The 24,336-nt window shown below is 44.3% G+C and overlaps 1 protein-coding gene across 5 annotated transcripts in view; it reads left to right on the top strand.

Moving 5' to 3' along the window:
• Positions 1-14,449: 14,449 nt before the first annotated feature.
• clint1a (clathrin interactor 1a) overlaps positions 14,450-24,336 on the top strand; it is a 215,066-nt gene continuing 205,179 nt past the window's right edge. For 3 of the 5 annotated variants that reach the window (XM_070878585.1, XM_070878582.1, XM_070878583.1), the window contains exon 1: positions 14,450-14,682. In XM_070878585.1, coding sequence (XP_070734686.1) covers positions 14,642-14,682 — 41 coding nt within the window. In that variant the 5' untranslated portion in view covers positions 14,450-14,641. The remainder of the gene's footprint in view (positions 14,683-24,336) is intronic. The other 2 variants (XM_070878586.1, XM_070878584.1) reach the window with 1 other exon arrangement.

Here is a 24,336-nt window from a genome sequence, read left to right as displayed (position 1 = left end):
CCTTCGGGTGGATTACCCAAAGCTGCCGATACCTGTCGGGAAACAGAACTAATAGCAATGGTTAGATTCTGACAGTATGATAATAAAGTGTCACTCATTAAGTGAACATCAGCTTTCCTTAAATCAATAGTTCCTTGCAGCGACATGGGTCTTCCTGTTATAATTTCAAATGGGCTTAGACCTGTAGTTCTGTTCGGGGTTGCCCTAATGCTACATAGCACTATTGATAGTGCCTGGGGCCATGGTGTTCCTTCTTGGTGATATTTGGCAAGACGTTGTTTCAGAGTTCGATTCATTCGCTCTACTTGTCCTGATGATTGTGGATGATAAGGACAGTGTAAATCCCACGTAATGTTCAGTAACTTACAGACTTCTTGGCAGACAGCACCTGTGAAGTGTGTTCCCTGATCTGAGTCAATGCTATTCGGGACTCCCCATCGGGGAATGTAATCCTTACACAAGACCTTTGCAGTGTGATTGGCTGTGGCTCTTTTAGTTGGGACAGCTTCTACCCATCTAGAGAATCTGTCGACCATGACAAGAATGTTAGTGTATCCTTGGCATGAAGGAAGAGATATATAATCAACCTGCAGATGCTGGAATGGTCCGACAGGGGTAGGGGGCCTCAGTTGGGGCATTACCGTGATGGGTCCAGAATTATTTTTCTGGCAGACCACACAGCGGTCTGCTACCAGTTGAGCATGTTTTTATATCCTCGACCCCACCAGCTTTTCTGGAACCGTGCCGTCATCTGTTGTGAGGCCAAGTGTCCCTACAAGTGGATCTGTTGGGGTAAAAAAGGCATAAGCGCTTGTGGCGCGACTGGCTTATCGGTAACTCTTTGTCTCCAGACAGCATCTTCACATAGCTTAATTCCTGCCTCAATCCATGTCCATTTTTCCTCTCGGGAGCACTTGCCTTGCATTGTTTGAAGGTCTCGTGTCAGAGTCCTGAGTTCTTGCAATTTGCACATCTGTGTTGGTTCTTCTGGGGGAGCGCCCTGTGAGGCGGCATCTTTAGTTGCCTGGTCGGCAAGGGCATTTCCCTGTGCTTCTGTGGTATTTTCCTTGGTATGGGCCTTATACTTCAGGATGGACACTTCCTGAGGTAATTGTATGGCCTCCAGTAAGTCTCGGACTTCTTTTCCATTTCGGATAGGTGTACCAGCAGCAGTGAGGAATCCCCTTTTCCGCCATAACAGACCAAAGTCGTGAGCGACTCCAAAAGCATAACGCGAATCTGTGTAGACATTAGCTGTCTGTCCTTCTGCTATTCGACATGCTTCTGACAGGACCCGTAACTCGGCCTGTTTGCTGATGTTCCTGAGGGTAAACATCCTTTTGCCACTACCTCATATAAGGTTGTAACTGCCCATCCTGCTTTTCTGGTACCATTGTCAACAAAGGAGGAACCATCTGTAAACAGGATGAGGTCTGGGTTGTGCAGAGGCTCCTCTGCTGCTATGGCTGCTTCTTCTGTTTCTTTTAAAATCTCCACGCAGTCATGCTCTTCATATTCTCCCCCCTCTTGCTCCCTCGATTCTGACATCGGGAGCATAGTTGCGGGATTAACTGGGCTGGCCCGGACGATATGGAGATTAGGAGCTTCCAAAACTGCTGTCCAGCGGGTCCATCTAGCTGCCGTCACCTGAGACATTCTATTCATAAACAGCAAAGCGTGTACGGTGTGGGGACACTTGACAATCAGCTTTTGGTCGAGGACTAGACCCGCAATGGTCATTACCGCTCGACATGTAGCTTCCATGGCCCTTAGGCAACTTCCCCATCCGAGGGCTACCGCATCCAGTTTTGCCGAATAATAGCCAATAGATCTTTGCCGATCCCCATGTTCTTGTGTCAGTATAGCTGTCATATATCCTTCTTTCTTATTGACAAACAAGGTAAATGGCTTACCACTGTCGGGGATTCCCAGAGCCGGTGCCGAACACAAAGCCTTTTTCAAACTCAGGAAGGCCTCTTGCTGTTCCTTAGTGAGGGTGATGGCTTCTTTAGAGGCATGTTTCCCCTTTAAAATATCATTCAATGGCTGAGCAAGCTGTGTGAAGGAGTCAATCCAATTTCTGTTAAAGTTACACAATCCCAAAAAAGACCTTAGTTCCTGAATAGTGGTGGGTTTTTTAGCAGCCCGAATGGCTGCAGTTCTATCCTGGGTAAGTTCTCTCTTTCCTTGTGAAATCTTTTGTCCCAGGTATACAACCTCTTCTTGGGATATTTCTGCTTTGTCGATGCTGGCTTTATGTCCTTTCAGCCGAAGGTGGTCCAGCAAAGCTCGTAAATCTTGTTCATGCTGTTCTTCCGTGTTTGAAGCTAGTAGGATATCGTCTACATATTGGATGACTGTGGATGACAGGGGAGGTAATTCTCGCAAATGGCTTTGTAAAGCCATGTGGAAACCCTGTGGTAACCGGGTCCAAGTATACTATTGTCCTTGGACAGTGAAAGCAAACCACTGTCGAACCTCCGGTGCCAGAGGCATCGACGAAAATCCGTTGGCCATATCTATAACCGAGAAATATTTATGTTCCAGTTTGGGGGCATTAAAAATGGTGGAGGAATCTGCGACCAAAGGAGCTTTTTGATCAATACACTGGTTAGCTTTCCTATAATCGACAGTCAAACGCCAAGTCTCATTAGATTTCTGTACCGGCCACACGGGGCTATTGGAGGAGCTATGCATTTTAATAAGCACCCCTTGTTTCTCCAATTGCTGAATAACTGGTAAGATTCCCACGATGGCAGTTGGACTGATGGGATACTGTTTAGTGCATGGAGGCTTGGTCCCAGTAAATGATGCAGGCTCCATCTGGAGTAGGCCACAATCATTCTCATCTTTAGCCCATATTGGGTGTTCCTTCAATTCTTCTTTCTTCAAAGTTCTAATTGACCATATCACCCGACCATCCTCGAAATGCAACAATGAATCTACTTGGATTAGAACATCCGTTCCCAAAAGGGGTTGATCTACTGGGCCTATCCAGATCGGCGTGGTTAGTTCATGTGGACCCAGCCCTATAAGTACTGGTGTTGTCCTTTTAATTTCCATTTTATGGCCCCCAACTCCATAGGCTGTACGTGCCCTACCATCCAACGGCAAAAAATCTCCATATTGTAGGGGTAAGCATGTTAATTCCGCCCCTGTGTCTAAAAGACAGTCCACATCCTTATCGCCCACCCTCACAGTTATATATAGCCCATCTCCCCTCTGTTGTATTAATGCGAAGAGTGGGGCCAGGGTGGGCTCTAATCGTTTTTGCTATCCCAAGTAACTCCTTCTGTTGTTGTATTGTCAGTCACTTAAATGCTTCTATGAGGTCATTATCTTGTGACAAGCCTGGTTTGTTGGCTGAATTGTATCCCTGGCTGCGTCCTCTTCCCCGGCCACGACCTTTCTGTTTTGCCCTGCACGTCTTGGCCCAGTGACCTTCTTTCTCACAATAATGACATTTTCCGGGTAATTTTCCTAATGACTGTTTATTGGAATCCTGGGATTTCCATCCCATAGGCTGTACAGCTCGGACTTTAGCTCCCATATCCCGATCTAATTGGTTACATCGATCCACCAATGCTGCAAAGGTAGTTCCTCTACCTTCCCAGTCCGGTAACACTACCTTAAGCATTTTGGACAGTTCTGGCTTTAGACCTGCCACAAAAGCTGCTTTCAGGAGTCCAAACTCTTGTTCATCCATTTCCTCATCCGTATTATTCATACCCAAATGATCTAGCCACGTGCATCTAATCCGCTCGTCATACTCCAGGACCTCCTCTGTTCCTTCCTGTTGACAGGCTGCAATTTTTCCCCAGTCTGTCTTAGCTTGACTGAAGGATTGCAGCCAGTGTTTAATCGCCTCCCATCCTGTGTTTATTTCTTGCTCATCCTACCCCAAAGCTTCTTCTACCTTGTCGTGAAATTTTATTCCCTATGTTTTTGGCACCATTATGGTCAAAATTTGCACTCCGTCCCAGGGATGAAGTTGATATATATTTCTTAAGCGGTCCAATTAGTCCCACGTTTTCACTCCCCCTTTCTTTGGATTGGGCAACTCCTTGGACCATTTATCAATTTTCTCTGGATCTGCCGGATCATGAAATAAGTATTCTGCATACACCCTTTTCTTCGTTTTTTTGGTTCTGCTCTCATCTGCAGTCTCTTCTGATTTGACTACAACTCGTCTTTTTTTGAACGGGGCAAAGCGCACCCCTAATTCTTCATCCTCCGACCCTGTATCGTCAGAGGATTCAGAATCCGTATCTATTCCTTGGTCGTGTCTTCGGGTTTGCGCTTTTAATTTATCCAAACATGGGTACCCTGGGAATTGACCGATACATTTTCCTTTTCCTATTACTGTCTCTTGACCTGATGATTTTTTCCATTCTTTAATTTCACCTTTAAGATCTTTACCTTCTACTTCCGACTTTAAAAGTTCAAGTCTTTTCTGTCGCAGCTGTGCACAAACAGCTTGCAATTGGTCCTTTGTACTGGTCAGATCCCTATCATGTTGGGAACGCGTTATAATTTCATTCCGCTTTCGGATCTGTCCCATAACGGTTAGGGACCATCGGATTCGCTCTTTATTTTTCATACGGGTCAATTTTACCCAGACCCTTTTGATCTCGTCCAAGGACCATTGTCCTTTGGAGGTTCCTTACTTTTGTTCGATCTTAATACAGGTTTTAGATAAGTCGAATTGTTGCTCTATTTATTCTTTCAACTGTTGGAGGATTTCATCTATCGAAACCTCAGTTGGTGCCCGCCCACCTTTAACAGTTGTCGGCAATTCTTTGCTCTTATCTCCTGCTGCCATAATACTGATTTCTTTACTGGGGTCTCGAGTTGTCAGCTTTCCAGCCGATCAGTGGGTCGGTGATTAATTAACTAACACACCGCCAAAGTTAGACGTCTATGGGACCTCGAGCCGACTACCAACTGGAGGGTTCGCAAACCGGAGGCTTTCGGAATCGCGTAGAAGGAGAGGTGAATTTAGACTTTTGACTGAGGACTTTTATAAAGAGGAGTCCTTACCTCAGTATGTAGGTCCGATGTCCAAAATTCAGTTTCTTTCCTCAGCGATCGTGTTCGTGACAAAATTGTTAGATCTCTTAATTTTCAATGAAATGCGAACTCTGGTTGTAGTTTTAATGTAACTTTATTCTGGCAGCAGCAACAAGCTTCTGGCTTTAAGCCAGGCCTTTATCCTTCTGAGACCACATGGCCAAAATGGCTGTTCTTATATCTGGTTCAATTTACAGAAAAGAATTCGCCTTCTTTGACCTTATTGGCTCAATTGATAGTCTTTTAACCTTTAATTGGCTCACTACCCAAGGTCCTAAAATGTCAAGTTGATTGATGACTTAATGCAACATGCTGAGTTGCACGTAGCAGCTTTGACTTGGGGTCTGTGAATTTTCACAGCCTGTCTGAATGCAGCCTGTTTGAATTCACTATCAGAACCCGAGGTGGACAGAGGAAATGTTTCAAGGACACCCTCAAAGCCTCCTTGATAAAAGTGCAAAATCCCTATCGGCACCTGGGAATCCCTGGCCCAAGACCATTCAAAGTGGAGGAAGAGCACCTCGAGTCTCGACGTCAAGAGCATGCAAAAATCAAGTGCAGACAGTGGAAGGAGCATGCAGCAAACCAGGCTCCTTACCCAACCTTTCCTTCAACCACTGTTTGCCCCACCTGTGAGACTGTAATTCTCACGTTGGACTGTACAGTCACCTGAGAACTCACTTTTAGAGTGGAAGCAATTCTTCCTCGATTTTGAGGGACTGCCTCTGATGATGAAAGGAAAGAAGTGATTGCAAAAGAGAGGGTACAGAGGAGATTTTCCAGGAGGTTGCCAGAACTGGAGAATTTTAGTTATGAGGAAAGATTGGGGTTGTTTTCTTTGAAACAGAGGAGGCAGAAGGGAGACTTGATTGAGGTGTTTAAAATTATGAGGTGCCTAGAGTGGATAGGAAGGACCCATTTCCATCAGCAGAGAGGTCAATAACCAGGGGCATAGATTTAAAGTAATTAGTAGAAGGATAAGAGGGAAGTTGAGGAGACATTTTTTCACCCAGAGGACCAAAAAGACATAGACAGGCTAAGTGAGTGGGCAGAAATTTGGCAGATGGGAGTATAATGTTGGAAAGTGTGAGGTCATGCACTTTGGCAGAAAAAAATCAAAGAGCAAGTTATTATTTAAATGGAGAAAGATTGCAAAGTGCCGCAGTATAGCGGGACCTAGGGGTGCTTGTGCATGAAACACAAAAGGTTAGTATGCAGGTACAGGAAGTTATCAGAAAGGCCAATGGAATCTTGGCCTTTATTGCAAAGGGGGTGGAGTATAAAAGCAGGGAAGTACAGGGTATTGGTGAGGCCGCACCTGGAATACTGCAATTCAGTTTTGGTTTCGATATTTACGAAAAGATATATTTGCTTTGGAGGCAGTTCAGAGAAGGTTTACTAGGTTGATTCCAGAGATAGGGGTTTGACTTATGAGGAGAGGCTTAGTAGGTTGGGCCTCTACTCATTGGAATTCAGAAGAATGAAAGGTGATCTTATCGAAACGTATAAGATTATGAGAGGGCTTGACAGGGTGGATGCAAAGAGGATGTTTCCACTGATGGGGGAGACTAGAACTAGAGGGCATGATCTTAGAATAAGGGGCCGCCCATTTAAAACAGAGGAGAAATTTCTTCTGAGGGTTGTAAATCTGTGGAATTCGCTGCCTCGGAGAGTTGTGGAAGGTGGGAGATTGAATGAATTTAAGACAGAAATAAACAATTTCTTAAACAATAAGGGGATAACGGGAGCTTGCAGGGAAGTGGAGCTGAGTCCGTGATCAGATCAGCCATGATCTTATTGAATGGCGGAGCAGGCTCGAGAGGCCGTATGGCCTACTCCTTTTCCTATTTCTTATGTTCTTATGTAGGATGGTGGGGGTCTGGAACTCACTGCCTAAAAGGATAGTAGAGACAGAAACACTCATCGCATTTAAAAAATACTTGAATATGCACATGAAGTGCTGTAACCTACAAGGTTACAGACCAAGAGCTGAAAAGTGGGATTAGGCTGGGTGGCCTTCTCTGCCATGAATTTTTAAGATTCTACAACTCAACCATTTAAAATTGGTTATTTTTATTACATTTACAAAAACAAATTGAGAATTTGTTTATTGTTTTTAACAAATAAAACTAATTTAAAAAAAAGGTGTCTTCTGTAATGTCTGTAAGCTTGTAATGTTTATAGCTCCACACTGTGGATGTGGACATATTGTGTACTGCAAGTGCAGGGTTAATAATAAACAGAACTCGGCAGATTTCTGGAGACTTCCGAGAAAGTTGCCTGCCATGTTAGGAAGCGGTGTGTGCTGTGCTCTGTGAATATAACACATTTGGCGACGGAAGATGGGATTTTTCGGATGATTTAAAGCTTAATTTTTGTTGGTGAAGGATTCAGCCAGCCGACAGAGAGACTTTAGAAGTTTCTGTCTTTGGAAAGAAGTTACAAAATCCGAGGTAAAATACAGCACACGGTGTGAACAGCTAGAGATTAAAATGGCAGGTGTATTGGGACATTTGGGAGAATATAGACATGGCCGGGAATGTTTTAAAGCATATGTGGATCGGCTAGAAATATATTTCATTGCAAATAACATAATCGAAGTTCCAGACAATGAAGTCTAGAACTGGGCTGTGTTGGAATGTAAGAGAGCAATCTTCTTATCGGAGGCGGGTCCAGCATTATACGAGACCCTTGTAATCTGCTTGTGCCTGACGAGCCAAAGGACACAACGTTTAAAGAGATTTTAATGAAGCTAGAGCAGCACTATAACCCCAAACCGTTAGAAATTGCTGAAAGCTATAGTTTCTGGATTCGGAATCAAAAGGCTGATGAAAGTATCAGTGATTACATTGTTGCATTAAAGAAGTTATCGATGCACTATAATTTTGGAAACTTTCAAAACCGAACATTACGGGATCGTTTTGTTTGTGGGGTGAAAAATGATGCGGTCAGAAGGAAGTTATTGATGACGGATGACTTGACTTTTGAGATTGCTTGTCAGACAGCGAGGTCGATGGGCATGGCCGAACAATATTCCCGAGAATTAAATAATGATTACGGTCGTCAGGCAACTGAGGTAAATTATCTGCAGGTTCAAAGCAAAAGACGGGCATGGCCGAAAGTCTCAGAAACTGGAAATTCTAACAGAGCGTCGAAGTCGTGCTATAGGTGCCTGGGACAACACATTGCTCAAAGTTGTCCATACGTGAAGGCAGAGTGTTTCTTCTGCAGAAAGACTGGGCATCTTGCGAAGGCATGCCGACTGAAGGGTAAATCAGCTTTTAAAGCTATGAATCCAGCGTTCAAAGCTATGAGTAGAAATCCCAAGCGACCACTTAGCATGGAAGAACAACAACAGGACGAGGAGATGTTAGAGTTACACGTCATCAGGAGCACAAGGTTAACGGACAGCGATTCGGAAAGCATCAAAATCCACATAGATGTTGCGGGATTCAAAATACCAATGGAAATTGACACGGGTGCCTCCGTGAGTGTAGTACCGGAGTCACTATACCGCAACAAATTGTGTGATTTCCAACTGGAGAAATCCAAGATAGAGCTGCGAGGCTACTCGGGAGAGAACATTTCTGTGGTAGGTCGTATCACCGTACCGGTGAAATATAAAGATCAATTTCAGAACTTGCCTCTAATCGTAGTGAAAGGAGACAAGTCTGCCTTACTGGGAAGAAATTGGTTGAGCTCACTGAAGCTGGATTGGAGTAAGATTTTCTGTGTGGAAGTGAGATTTTCATCAACGGATGAGGTTGTCAAGCAGCATCCGAAACGGGCAGTCCGATCCAAGGCTTCAAGGTGAGTGTCAGGGTACAGAAGGACACTAGATCGGTTTACTACAAGCCACGTTCCATACCATAGGCACTCAAGGAGAAAGTTGAGCAAGAACTCAAAAGACCAGAAACTGAGAATATTATTTGTAAGATAGATCGATGTAATTGGGCTACACCCATTGTTGTTGTACCTATGTCCGATGGTAAGGTAAGATTGTGTGGTGATTATAAAGTAACTGTAAACCAGGTTCGATAGGGTAATGTCCCCAATACATTGCCGAATATAGAAGATTTGTTCACAACATTGACAGATGGTCATAGAAACATAGAAAATAGGTGCAGGAGTAGGCCATTGTCCCTTCGAGCCTGCACCGCCATTTAATGAGTCCATGGCTGAACATGCAACTTCAGTACCCTATTCCTGCTTTCTCGTCATACCCCTTGATCCCCCGAGTAGTAAGGACGACATCTAACTCCTTTTTGAATATATTTAGTGAACTGGCCTCAACAACTTCCTGTGGTAGAGAATTCCACAGGTTCACCACTCTCTGGGTGAAGAAGTTTCTCCTCATCTCAGTCCTAAATGGCTTACCCCTTATCCTTAGACTGTGACCCCTGGTTCTGGACTTCCCCAACATTGGGAACATTCTTCCTGCATCTAACCTGTCTAAACCCGTCAGAATTTTAAACGTTTCTATGAGATCCCCTCTCATACTTCTGAACTCCAGTGAATACAAGCCCAGTTGATCCAGTCTTTCTTGATATGTCAATCCCGCCATCCCGGGAATCATTCTGGTGAACCTTCGCTGCACACCCTCAATAGCAAGGATGTCCTTCCTCAAGTTAGGAGACCAAAACTGTACACAATACTCCAGGTGTGGCCTCACCAAGGCCCGTACAACTGTAGTAACACCTCCCTGCCCCTGTACTCAAATCTCCTCGCTTGGAAGGCCAACATGCCATTTGCTTTCTTAACCGCCTGCTGTACCTGCCAACCTTCAACGACTGATGTACCATGACACCCAGGTCTCGTTGCACCTCCCCTTTTCCTAATCTGTCACCATTCAGATAATAGTCTGTCTCTCTGTTTTTACCACCAAAGTGGATAACCTCACATTTATCCACATTATACTTCATCTGCCATGCATTTGCCCACTCACCTAACATATCCAAGTCACTCTGCAGCCTCATAGCATCCTCCTTGCAGCTCACACTGCCACCCAACTTAGTGTCATCTGCAAATTTGGAAATACTATATTTAATCCCCTCATCTAAATCATTAATGTACAATGTAAACAGCACAGAACCTTGCGGTACCCCACTAGTCACTGCCTGCCATTCTGAAAAGTACCCATTAACGCCTACTCTTTGCTTCCTGTCTGCCAACCAGTTCGAAATCCACGTCAGCAAACTACCCCCAATCCCATGTGCTTTAAATTTGCACATTAATCTCTTGTGTGGGACCTTGTTGAAAGCCTTCTGAAAGTCCAAATACACCACATCAACTGGTTCCCCCTTGTCCACTCTACTGGAAACATCCTCAAAAAATTCCAGAAGATTTGTCAAGCATCATTTCCCTTTCACAAATCCATGCTGACTTGGACCTATCATGTCACCTCTTTCCAAATGCGCTGCTATGACATCCTTAATAATTGATTCCATCATTTTACCCACTACCGATGTCAGGCTGACCGGTCTATAATTTCCTGATTTCTCTCTCCCTCCTTTTTTAAAAAGTGGGGTTACATTGGCTACTCTCCACTCCATAGGAACTGATCCAGAGTCTATGGAATGTTGGAAAATGACTGTCAATGCATCTGCTATTTCCAAGGCCACCTCCTTAAGTACTCTGGGATGCAGTCCATCAGACCCTGGGGATTTATCGGCCTTCAATCCCATCAATTTCCCCAACACAATTTCCTGACTAATAAGGATTTCCCTCAGTTCCTCCTTCTTACTAGACCCTCTGACCCCTTTTATATCCGGAAAGTTGTTTGTGTCCTCCTTAGTGAATACCGAACCAAAGTACTTGTTCAATTGGCCTGTCATTTCTTTGTTCCCCGTTATGACTTCCCCTGATTCCGACTGCAGGGGACCTACATTTGTTTTTACTAACCTTTTTCTCTTTACATATCTGGTCAGATCTTTTCAAAATTGGATCTTATGAATGCCTACTTACAGCTTGAACTAGATGTGGAGTTCAAGTCATGTTTGACTATACTCATCTAGGCCTATATCAATGTAATAGGCTACCGTTTGGAGTGTCTTCCGCCCCTGCCATATTCCAAGGGGTGATGAACCAGATTTTGCAAGGTATTGAAGGGGTAGTATGTTATTTGGATGACATACTAATTTCAGCACCAAATAGGCAAATTCATAACATATTGAATGAAGTCCTCAAACGGCTAGAGAAGCACAGAGTACAAGTGTCTGCTCGTAAGTGTGAGTTATTAAAAAACTGAGTGGAGTACTTAGGGTACAGAGTAGACGAAGATGGTTTACATCCGAACAAGGAAAAATTGGATGCAATTAGAAATGCACCCACTCCCAGGAATGTCACTGAACTTCGTTCATTCTTGGGTCTTTTGAACTATTATGGGAAGTTCCTACCAAATTTGCCTACAGTATGACATCCACTGAATGAACTTTTGAAAAAACAGGTCCATTGGAAGTGGTCAAAAGAATGCGATACAGCATTCAAGGAGTGTAAAAGCAAATTGGTAGAGAGCACCATGTTAGTTCACTGTGACATAAGGCGATTAAGCTAGCATGTGATGCCTCTCCGTATGGAGTTGGGGCAGTAATCTCTCATGTATTAAGTAGTGGGGAGGAGAGACCAATTGCTTTTGCTTCACGCACTTTCAGTGCCAGTGAGAGTAATTATGCGCAAATTGAAAGGGAAGCTTTGGCATTAATTTTTGGGGTCAAGAAGTTTCACAAATATTTGTATGGTCGTAAGTTTACCATCGTTACGGACCATAAGCCCCTAACAGCAATCCTCCATCCAAAGTTTCCAGTTGCAACATTAGCTGCAGCCCGAATGCAGAGATGGGCTTTGATTTTGTCAGCATATACATATGATATTGAATACAGACAATCAGCTGATTACAGTAATGCTGATGCAATGTCTAGATTGCCTTCCCCATCACAAGTTACACCCGATAGGGAAGAAGTGTTTTAGTTTTCATACATTGATGAACTGCCAGTCACAGCTGAAGAGATTGGTAGAGCAACCAAACGTGACCCAGTGATGTCAAAGGTGTATGAGTATATTGCAAATGCATGGCCAAACCAAGTAACAGAGAAAGATACACATCCATTCTTCATTCGTAGGAATGAATTATCAGTCAATAAAGATTGTATCATGTGGGTTGCAAGAATGGTTATACCAAATAAATTCAGGTCCAAATTATTAGGAGACCTCCATGACCAGCACCTGGGAATGTGCTTGACCAAGAGTTTTGCACGCAGTTGTTTATGGTGGCCTGGTCTTGATAAAGATATCGAGTACGTCGTGAGTCAGTGTACAACATGTCAATCAGTCAGCAAGCAACCACCACCAGTACCATTACAGCCATGGAAATGGCCTCCCAGGGTGTGGCAAAGGCTACATATTGATTTTGCTGAGTTTGAAGGACAACAATTGTTCATTGTGATTGACAGCCATTCGAAGTGGGTTGCGGTGTTTCCAATGTGGAAAATAACAATAAGTAAAACATTGGTCATTTTACGAAAATTATTTTCTTCATTTGGCCTCCCTGAAGAAATTGTTTCGGATAATGGACCACAATTTCGTTCAGAAAAATTTGCACAATTAACGAGCAAAAATGGTGTGAAACATACCAAGGTTCCACCATACCATTCTGCTTCGAATGGTGCAGCAGGGCGCACTGTACAAATTGTAAAACGTGCCCTCATAAAACAAATGTTAGATCCAAATCCAAGGAAACGACAGTTGTCATTCGATCATTTTTTTATTACATATCGAAATACTCTTCATACTAATACTGGTAGAACACCAGCAGAGTTGTTTCTCAAACGACAGCCACGAACCAGATTCTCGTTGTTAAAGCCAAATTTGGCACAGTCCGTAGAAGAGACACAATTAAGACAGAAAGAGAATCATGATAAAGGTAGAGTAAAAGAGAGAAGTGTGAAATTAAAGCAGAAGATGAGAGTGAAGAACCATCACCATAAAGGGTTAAAAGTGGTTACCAGGAAGAGTGGTGAAGATATGTGGTCCTCGCACATATTTGGTCAAGATGTTCGATAATGGACAGGTTAGGTTTGTTCATATTGATCATATTTTACCTCCAGACATGGAAGGAGTTGAAGGTGGGAATGATTCAATTATTTCTGACTCATCAGATAGTTTTACTATACCAGTAGCAAATCCTAAATCCAATGTACTGGAAACAAATCCAGTAGAGAACCAGAATGAAAGTCTGAGTCCGAGTCAGAAAAACATAGAGCCTGAAGTTAGAGTGAGTTCAAATGAAAATCAAGGAAATTCCGTGGAGGGAAACGTTCCTCAGGATGAGCCTCGAATGACTGTAAAATCAACACCATGTTTGGAAGGTTCTGTTCGAGAGTGAAGGTATCCTCTTCGAAACAGAAAACAAGTGGTGAAGTTAAATTTGTAAATATGGGAAAAAAATAAGTTTATATCCTGTGTTATGTATAAACATGAAAGTTATGTATGATGTTTATTATAATAACTTCTTCATTGAGGAGGGAGAAGTGTAATGTCTGTAAGGTTGTAATGTTTGTAGCTCCACACTGTGGATGTGGACATATTGTGTACTGCAAGTGCAGGGTTTATAATAAAACAGAACTAGGCAGATTTCCGGAGACTTCCAAGAGAGCTGCCTGCCATGTTAGGAAGCTGTGTGTGCTGTGCTCTGTGAATATATCACATCTTCCTTGGTCCATTGGCAACACTCTGAGGCAGTAACTCCACTCCAGAGACGAGCACATAAACTGGGCTGGCACTGTGGCATACACTGAGAGGTTAAACCGAGGCCCCATCTGCCCTCTCAGGCGAGTCAAAATATCCCAGGAGTCGGGACCCCGTTTGAAGAGCAGGGGCATTCTCCTGTCCAATATTTATCCTTCAACCAACACCCAACGTAGATTATGTGGTCATGATCACATTGCTGTTTGTGGGAGCTTGCCATGTTTGGATGCCACGTTGCCCACATTACAACAGTGACTACACTTAATTGGCTGTAAAGCTCTTTGGCACGTCCTGAGGTCACAAAGGTGCTCCAGAAATTGTTAAATCTGACTGAAAGCATTACCTCAATAAAACTACGTCTTCTTGGGGCAAAAGAAATGCACAAAACATACATAAAAGTTTCGAGAAACACCTTCAGCTCTCGTGTCCCCAGCTGCTGCTTCTCACAGGGAGCCGGTGGGGCGATGGCCTAAGTGGTTTCTGGGACATGTAGTTTTTAAGGCGCGCTGGAACTGCTAGTTCTGCTGGAGACAAACTACATCGCCCAGTATGCACTGCGCTCAGAGCGTGTGGCTGCGTGGCACTGGAGCCAGGGAAGGCGCGTGAGCGCGGTGACGCAAATTGACGGTCGAAGCGGTGCGTGACGCGTTGACGTGTTGGTTGGTTGGTAACCGGGAGATCGGGGGAGGGGGGCCCTATTTTTCTGTTAACCCAACTCCTGGTTGCGAATTATCGGGTCACTTTACCTGAGCAGTCGAGAGGGAGAGAGAGAGTAAATAACATTGTCGGACGGGAAGTGAGGCCGCTGCCGAAGCGAGAGGAGGCAAGGATGCTGAACATGTGGAAGATGCGAGAGCTGGTCGACAAGGCGTGAGTAGACGATAAACGTGTGCGATTAAAATAGCAGAAAGCCAAAGTTGGCGGCCGGCCGTTGCTTCAGGTTGTGGGGCGACACGTCAGTGGGAGCGCGACATTGGGTAAAGGCGCAGCTGATCCACTGTCATGGCCTCCCTCCCCTGCCAGGAGCTGAGTGGCACATTCAGCAGCATTGCCTCTCGCCCCTCACCTCCCCATCAACTTCAAATCGCTCATTGCCTCTAGATTCACGAAAGCAATTGAGAATTTGTGGGGTTTTTATTGAAACATTTTCAATAAACACACCTCGCTTGAATTGTATGAAGTGTCAGTCTAGGCCCAGTGGCAGCACACACTCCACTCCAGACACTTCACATAATCTAGGTTGAAACTCTGGTGCAGTACTGAGGGAGTGTTGCACCGTCAAAGGTGTCGCCTTTCGGGCGAGACGTTAAAACCGAAGTCCCCCATCGTTCCTCTGAGGCAGACGTAAAAGATCCTGCGGACGGTATTTCAAAGGAGAGCAGGGATTGCACCCAGGTGTCCTGGCTAATATTTATCCCTCAACCAACATCACTAAAAGGCAGATTGTCTGGTCATCTGTCTCATTGCTTTTTGTGAGACTTTGCTGTGTGCAAATTGGCAGTTCATAGAAACGTAGAATATAGGAGCAGTAGTAGGCCACTCGGCCTTTCGATGCTGCACCGCCATTCAATATGATCATGGCTGATCCTCTATATCTCAACACCATATTCCCGCTACAGAACCAGTGGGAAGCTGTTTAACCTACGCCGCCTCTAGGCCAGGTCCAAGATCACCCAAACTTCTGTTGAGCTACAGTACACGGACGATGCCTGCGTCTGTACGCATTCTGAGACTGTACTCCAGGATATAGTCGATGTATTTACTGAGGCATATGAAAGCATAGGCCTTGCGTTAAACATCTGTAAGGCAAAAGTCCACCACCATCCTGTCCTCGCTGCACAGTACTGCCCCCCCAGTCATCAAGATCCATGGCATGGCCCTCGACAACGTGACCATTTCCCATACCTCGGGAGCTTCTTGTCAACAAAAGCAGACATTGATGCGGAGATTAAACACCGCCACCAGTGCAGCCTTTGGCCGCCTGAGGAAAAGAATATTCGAAGACTAGGTCCTCAAATCTATCACCAAGCTCATGGTCTACAAGGCTGTAATAATACCCACCCTCCTGTATGGCTGAGGCATAGACGATGTACAGAAGACACCTCAAGTCGCTGGAGATATATCACCAACAATGTCTCTGCAAGATCCTACAAATCCCCTGGGTGGACAGGCGCACCAACATCAGTGTCCTCGGCCAGACTGACATCCCCATCATTGAAGCACTGATCACAATCGATCAGCTTCGCTGGGCAGGCCACATAGTTCGCATGCCAGAAACGAGACTTCCAAAGCAAGTGCTCTATGCGGAGCTCCTTCACGGCAAACGAGCCAAAGATGGGCAGCGGAAACGTTACAAGGACACCCTCAAAGCCTCCCTGGTAAAGTGCGACATCACCACTGACACCTGGGAGTCCCTGGTCAAAGACTGCCCTAAGTGGCGAAAGTGCATCTGGGAGGGCGTTGAGCACTTCGAGTCTCAATGCCGAGAGCGTGCAGAGGTCAAGCGCAGGCAGCGGAAGGAGTGTGCGGCAAACCAGTCCCACCCACCGCTTCCCTCAACGACTGTCTGTCCCACCTGTGACAGAGTCTGTGGCTCTCGTATTGGACTGTTCAGCCACCAAAGAACTTACTTCAGGAGTGGAAGCAAGTCTTCCTTAATTCCGAGGGACTGCCTATGATGATGATGATGGCTGATCCTCTATCTCAACACCACATTCCTGCTTTTTCCCCATACTCCTTGTTCCCTTTGCCCACATAATAAACAAGTGAGGTACACCTCCAAAGCCATGTATTGGCAGTGAAGTATTCTGGGGGATGTCTCTATAAATACTGATTATTTTGTTCTTCTCACTTGCCTCCATTGCTTGGTTTACAGTGACAATGACAAATTCTGTTTACCTGAGATTTTTATGGGGATTTTTTTGGTTGGGGGAGGGAGATTGCTTTCAACAATCTTGTCTATTTATAATCGGGGCCACTGATCTGCAATGACTGAATTTTAAAGCCTGTTGTTATTATCGAATGTGACCGGATTTTTAATGGTATTTTGTACATTGTGTTCTAAGATTCAGTCCAATTTTCTTCAAAAGCTGTAAACCGTTGGCCTGGTTTATATTTTATTGGTACAGACCTGGTTTTGCACAAGACAGAATAAATGAAGAGTTTCAAGGTTGGTCAAGTCGCACTCAGTTGGCTTTTACAATGTCACCTTATTTTAATCTATCTAATTCTGAAAAATAAATGCAGTTCTATATATTTACATCAGTGTCACTTTCTAGTCATAAATCTCATTCTTAACAGTTCCTTGATGCCATAATTGCTCTAACCACAGCACCCAAAGCGCCATACCTAAAGCCCCACCCCCAACATATTTGAGTCCATGGTATTAAACAAAAAAAATCTATTTACAATTCTCTCATTACTACATTTTTGTAATTGAATTTAAAGATTTGTGATCACTTTAAAAACAATTTCTTGGCTTAAAGCATCATTGTCTGTAGCCCCAGCACATTAAACTGCAATTGATGCTTTTAGCCATCATAATCATTTTCCTGAGGTTGGAAAGTCTGCAGACCATTGTACCACACAGCTTTTGTTATTGGTAATAAATCATTTGTACTTATAATTTGCTGACATCTTCCCTATTTTCTCTCTCTCTATTTAGGGTTGCCACATTGTCTAGTTTTGGACTGTACAACCCTGTTTTTTTTTAATGCAGGCTATGTGGAAATTTTCTAAAATGTAAAACAACACCAAGCCTGACATTTTAAATTAAAATTGGTAGCCTCCCCCCCCCCCCCCCTCGCCTTTTCTCTCTACCCATTTGAAAATAATGAAGCATTTAGAATCATAGAAATTTACAGCGCGGAAGAAGGCCATTTTGACCCATTGTTTGTGCCGACCGATAAAAAGCTATCGAGCCTAATCCCACTTTTCAGCTATTGGTCCGTAGCCCTGTAGGTGCACATCCAAGTACTTTCTAAAGGTGGTGAGGGTTTCTGCCTCTACCACCCTTTCAGGCAGTGAGTTCCAGACCCCCACCACCCTCTGGGTGATAAGTTTCTCCTCAATCCCTGCTAACCCGCCTACCAATTACTTTAAATCTATGTCCCCTGTTTGTTGAACCATCTGTTAAGGGAAATAGGTCCTTCCTATCCACTCTATCTAGGCCCATCATACTTTTATACACCTCAATAAGGTCTACCCTCAGCCTCCTCTGTTCCAAAAAAAACAAAACCCAGCCTATCTAATCTTTCCTCATAGCTCGAATTCTCCAGTCCAGGCAACATCCTCCTAAATCTCCTCTGTACCCTCTCTCGTGCAATCTTTCCTGTGATGTAGTGACCAGAACTGCACACAGTACTCTAACTAACTGTGGCCTAACTGGTGTTTTATAAAGTTCAAGATAACCTCCCTGCTCTTATATTCTATGCCTCGGCTAATAAAGGCAAGTATTCCGTATGCCGCCTTCAACACCTTATCTACCTGGCCTGCTGCTAGCAGGGATCTGTGGACATGCACTCCAAGGTCCCTTTGTTCCTCTACCATCTCCAATGTCCTACCATTTAATGTGTATGCCCTTGCCTTGTTAGCCCTACCCAAATGCATTACTTCATACTTCTCCGGATTGAATTCCATTTGCCACTGTTCTGCCCACCTGACTAGTTCATTGATATCTTCCTGCAGTCTACAGCTTTCTTCTTCATTACCAACTATACAGCCAATTTTAATATCATCTGTAAACTTCTTAACCATACCCCCTACATTCAAGTCCAATTCATTGATATATATCACAAAAAGCAAGGGACCTAGTACTGAGCCTTGCGGAACCCCACTGCAAACAGTCAAATAATTTAACAAATAATTTTAATTTTAAAGGGGCAATGTTTTTTTTATATAATTTGGCAGTTTTTTTTGCAAAATACAAAGGGATACATTTTCAACAAATTTTGTGTCATCACCTAATTTAAGCGTGGACTTTTTCCTTCGGCCAAAAATAACCTGGTTGACTACTTTTTCATTAAGATGCTACTGTTCTAAGGAGCTCTACTATGAAAGTATAAACACATTTTTTCAGTTATATTTGGTTACATTGGCAGTGGTATTTGAAAATATGACCATGTGTGACATTGTGCATTTCTAGGAGTTTTCCCAACATAACATAGATACACAGAAAATATTTACTTGAGATGACCTTCAGGGAGTGACATACTATGTATGTTACTGTACGCAGTTTACATGTTGGAAAATAGATGGGAATTTGGTTAGGTTGGCGGACATGATAATGGAAACCATGAGTGAAACACCAGCAAAACCCTCAGACGTCATTACTGTCATAAACTCACCAATAATTGTTCATTATTTTCCCTCCCGCTTTATTCCATTCCCCATTCAAGATGTCGTGTTAAGACAGGGTATGGTTCCGCATGCACCAGAAGCCCTGCTGGTTATTGCTTAAAAGGCTATTCTTTGTTTGTGAGCAGGCGACTCAACTTTGGAGAACATTATAGCTAAACTCCAGGATATAGTCAATTTATTTACTGAGGCATATGAAAGCATGGGTCTTGCGCTAAACATCCGTACAGCCTGTCCTTGCCGCACAGCACCGCCCCCAGTCATCAAGATCCACGGCGCGGCCTTCGACAACGTGGACCATTTCCCATACCTCCGGAGCCTCTTATCAACAAAAGCAGACATTGATGCGGAGATTCAACACCACCTCCAGTGCGCCAGTGCAACCTTTGTCGCCTGAGGAAAAGAGTGTTCAAAGACCAGGCCCTCAAATCTACCATCAAGCTCATGGTCTACAGGGCTGTAGTAATACCCACCCTCTTGTATGGCTCTGAGGCATGGACGATGTACAGAAGACACCTCAAGTCACTGGAGATATATCACCAACGATGTCTCTGCAAGATCCTGCAATTCCCCTGCCAACATCAGGTCCCTCTTCCAGCCTAACATCCCCAGCATTGAAGCACTGACCACACTCGATCAGCTTCGCTGGGCAGGCCAGATAGTTCGCATGCCAGACACGAGACTCCCAAAGCAAGTGCTCTACTCTGAACTCCTTCACACAAATGAGCCAAAGGTGGGCAGCGGAAACATTACAAGGACACCCTCAAAGACTCCCTGATAAAGTGCGACATCACCACTGACACCTGGGAGTCCCTGGCCAAAGACTGCCCTAAGTGGAGAAAGTGCATCCGGGAGGGTGTTGAGCACTTCGAGTCTCAACGCCGAGAGCGTGAAGCGGTCAAGCGCAGGCAGCGGAAGGAGCGTGTGGCAAAACCAGTTCCACCCACCCCTTCCCTCTATGACTGTCTGTCCCACCTGTGACAGAGTCTGTGGCTCTCGTATTGGACTGTTCAGCCACCAAAGAGCTCACTTCAGGAGTGGAAGCAAGTTTATCTCGATTCCGAGGGACTGTCTATGATGATGAGCTAAACGTAGGCTCGTATGTGTGATCAACCTGTTCCACAGAAACACTTACTGCATTCCATCCAACATCCACATGCCCGCATTCCATCCAACATCCACATGCCCACATTCCAGCACAATTACCAGGATTTTTTTTGTGTGTGTGTAGCGAGCACATATCTGCTTTAAACAGGGATCTTTAAGTTTGTAGTTTCACCCCTCCCCCCTCCACCCCCTGCTGCTTAGTAGAAATATATTGTTTGTAAAGTGGAGATGCTTCATCAGCAGAAAGCAAAAAAAGTAGCCCAAACAATACCAACTGCCTCAAACAATTGAGTGGTTTCTGCACCTATGTATGGCTTTGCTGCTTCACAATATAGTTCAAGAAGAAACAAAAATTTTTTTTGGATACATGATGTTTACACATGAGCAGTTTTTATGAACTTTATATTTAAAAAAAATGTCCCCTTCCTTACCCCATCCGATTAAATCATCTGCTTTGGATAGAGACTAGCTGAACGATACAGTCAGGAAGATCTGTAATCCCTGCACTGTGCTCACTTGGCTTATCTTAGCTGGGGCAGTAGTGTTGGTGCTACAGTTGGTCTCCGCACTCCTCAGTTAGGAAAGGGCCTAGACATTGCTATCCAGTGGGTGCTTCTGGAAGTCTACGTGTGTAGTGTAGGTTAAACAAAACCTTGATTTCTAAATTCTCATCCTCGTTTTCAAATCCCTCCCGGCCTCGCCCCTACCTATCTCTGTAATCTCCTTCAGCCCTACAACCCCCCTCCCCCCCCCCCTCCTCCCGAGATATCTGTGCTCCTCTAATTCTGCCCTCTTGAGCATCTCTGATTATCACTCAATCATTGGTGGCTGTGCCTTCTGTTACCTAGGTCCCAAGCTCTGGAATTCCCTGCCTAAACCTTTCTAACTCTCCTCCTTTAAGACGCTGTCTCCTCTACACTTTTGGTCATGTGCCCTAATTTCTCCTTATATGGCTTGGTATCAAATTTCTTTGTCTTATAATAGTTCTGAGAGGATTTTTGGAATGTTTCACTATGTTAAAGGTGCTATATAAATAGAACTTGTTGTAGTAAGGACAAGATTGTGGTCCTACAGTCACATAACCTACACAGTGAATATCATCAGGTTAATGTGTGAGAAACGTGGCAGAAGCTGACTTTTTAAAAATTCGTTCACGAGATGTGGGCGTCACCGGCAAGGCCAGCATTTATCGGCCATTCCTAATTGCCCTAAAGAAGGAAGCGGTGAGCCACTATTTCAGAGGCCAGTTAAGATTCAACCACTTTGCTATGGGTCTGGAGTCGCATGTAGGCCAGACCGGGTAAGGATAGCAGATTTCCTTCCCCGAAGGACATTAGTGAACCAGGGTTTTATGACAATCCCAGTAGTTTCATGGTCACCATTACTGATGCTAGCTTTTTATTCCAGATTTAATTATTAACTGAATTTATATTCCCCAGCTGAAGTGGTGAGATTTGAACTCGCGTCTCCAGATCATTAATTCAGGCCTCTGGATTATTTGTCCAGTGACATAACCACTATGCTACTGTCCCCATTTCACAAAAATCTATATGTCAGCAAAGAGTCCGCACCTTCAGGAGTGAAAGATGGGAGAACGTTGATGCAGAAAGGAGTTTAAAAAAAACAAGCGATTTAAAAAAAAAATGTATACTGTATATGTAATATATATTAATAAAAGGGGCAGCATTATATTGAAGTGTTACTTATTGAATTACATAGCAATGCGTTGTTTACAGTGGTTAATGGGATAAATCGCCTGTTGATTTGACTCCTGCTTGCTTCATAGAAACATAGAAAATAGGTGCAGGAGTAGGCCATTCGGCCCTTCTAGCCTGCACCGCCATTCAATGAGTTCATGGCTGAACATTCAACTTCAGTACCCCATTCCTGCTTTCTCGCCATACCCCTTGATCCCCCTAGTAGTAAGGACCTCATCTAACTCCTTTTTGAATATATTTAGTGAATTGGCCTCAACAACTTTCTGTGGTAGAGAATTCCACAGGTTCACCACTCTCTGGGTGAAGAAGTTCCTCCGCATCTCGGTCCTAAATGGCTTACCCCTTATCCTTAGACTGTGACCTCTGGTTCTGGACTTCCCCAACATTGGGAACATTCTTCCTGCATCTAACCTGTCTAACCCCGTCAGAATTTTAAATGTTTCTATGAGGTCCCCTCTCATTCTTCTGAACTCCAGTGAATACAAGCCCAGTTGATCCAGTCTTTCTTGATAGGTCAGTCCCGCCATCCCGGGAATCAGTCTGGTGAACCTTCGCTGCACTCCCTCAATAGCAAGAATGTCCTTCCTCAGGTTAGGAGACCAAAACTGTACACAATACTCCAGGTGTGGCCTCACCAATGCCCTGTACAACTGTAGCAACACCTCCCTGCCCCTGTACTCAAATCCCCTTGCTATGAAGGCCAACATGCCATTTGCTTTCTTAACCGCCTGCTGCACCTGCATGCCAACCTTCAATGACTGATGTACCATGACACCCAGGTCTCTTTGCACCTCCCCTTTTCCTAATCTGTCACCATTCAGATAATAGTCTGTCTCTCTGTTTTTACCACCAAAGTGGATAACCTCACATTTATCCACATTATACTTCATCTGCCATGCATTTGCCCACTCACCTAACCTATCCAAGTCGCTCTGCAGCCTCACAGCATCCTCCTCGCAGCTCACACTGCCACCCAACTTAGTGTCATCCGCAAATTTGGAGATACTACATTTAATCCCCTCATCTAAATCATTAATGTACAGTGCAAACAGCTGGGGCCCCAGCACAGAACCTTGCGGTACCCCACTAGTCACTGCCTGCCATTCTGAAAAGTACCCATTTACTCCTACTCTTTGCTTCCTGTCTGACAACCAGTTCTCAATCCATGTCAGTACACTACCCCCAATCCCATGTGCTCTAACTTTGCACATCAATCTCTTGTGTGGGACCTTGTCGAACGCCTTCTGAAAGTCCAAATATACCACATCAACTGGTTCTCCCTTATCCACTCTACTGGAAACATCCTCAAAAAATTCCAGAAGATTTGTCAAGCATCATTTCCCTTTCACAAATCCATGCTGACTTGGACCTATCATGTCACCTCTTTCCAAATGCACTGCTATGACATCCTTAATAATTGATTCCATCATTTTACCCACTACCGATGTCAGGCTGACCGGTCTATAATTCCCTGTTTTCTCTCTCCCTCCTTTTTTAAAAAGTGGGGTTACATTGGCTACCCTCCACTCCATAGGAACTGATCCAGAGTCAATGGAATGTTGGAAAATGACTGTCAACGCATCCACTATTTCCAAGGCCACCTCCTTAAGTACTCTGGGATGCAGGTCATCAGGCCCTGGGGATTTATCGGCCTTCAATCCCATCAATTTCCCCAACACAATTTCCCGGCTAATAAGGATTTCCCTCAGTTCCTCCTCCTTACTAGACCCCCCCCGACCCCTTTTATAACCGGAAGGTTGTTCGTGTCCTCCTTCGTGAATACCGAACCAAAGTACTTGTTCAATTGGTCCGCCATTTCTTTGTTCCCCGTTATGACTTCCCCTGATTCTGACTGCAGGGGACCTACGTTTGTCTTTACTAACCTTTTTCTCTTTACATATCTATAGAAACTTTTGCAATCCGTCTTAATGTTCCCTGCAAGCTTCTTCTTATACTCCATTTTCCCTGCCCTAATCAAACCCTTTGTCCTCCTCTGCTGAGTTCTAAATTTCTCCCAGTCCCCAGGTTCGCTGCTATTTCTGGCCAATTTATATGCCACTTCCTTGGCTTTAATACTATCCCTGATTTCCCTTGATAGCCACGGTTGAGCCACCTTCCCTTTTTTATTTTTATGCCAGACAGGAATGTACAATTGTTGTAGTTCATCCATGCGGTCTCTAAATGTCTGCCATTGCCCATCCACAGTCAACCCCTTAAGTATCATTCGCCAATCCATCCCAGCCAATTCACGCCTCATACCTTCAAAGTTAGCCTTCTTTAAGTTCTGGACCATGGTCTCTGAATTAACTGTTTCATTCTCCATCCCAATGCAGAATTCCACCAT

The sequence above is a fragment of the Pristiophorus japonicus genome, chromosome 4, assembly GCF_044704955.1.
Source record: "Pristiophorus japonicus isolate sPriJap1 chromosome 4, sPriJap1.hap1, whole genome shotgun sequence".
Taxonomy (NCBI): domain Eukaryota; kingdom Metazoa; phylum Chordata; class Chondrichthyes; family Pristiophoridae; genus Pristiophorus; species Pristiophorus japonicus.
Note: the sequence above shows the minus strand (reverse complement) of the source record. Positions and strands in the feature narration are given on the sequence as shown.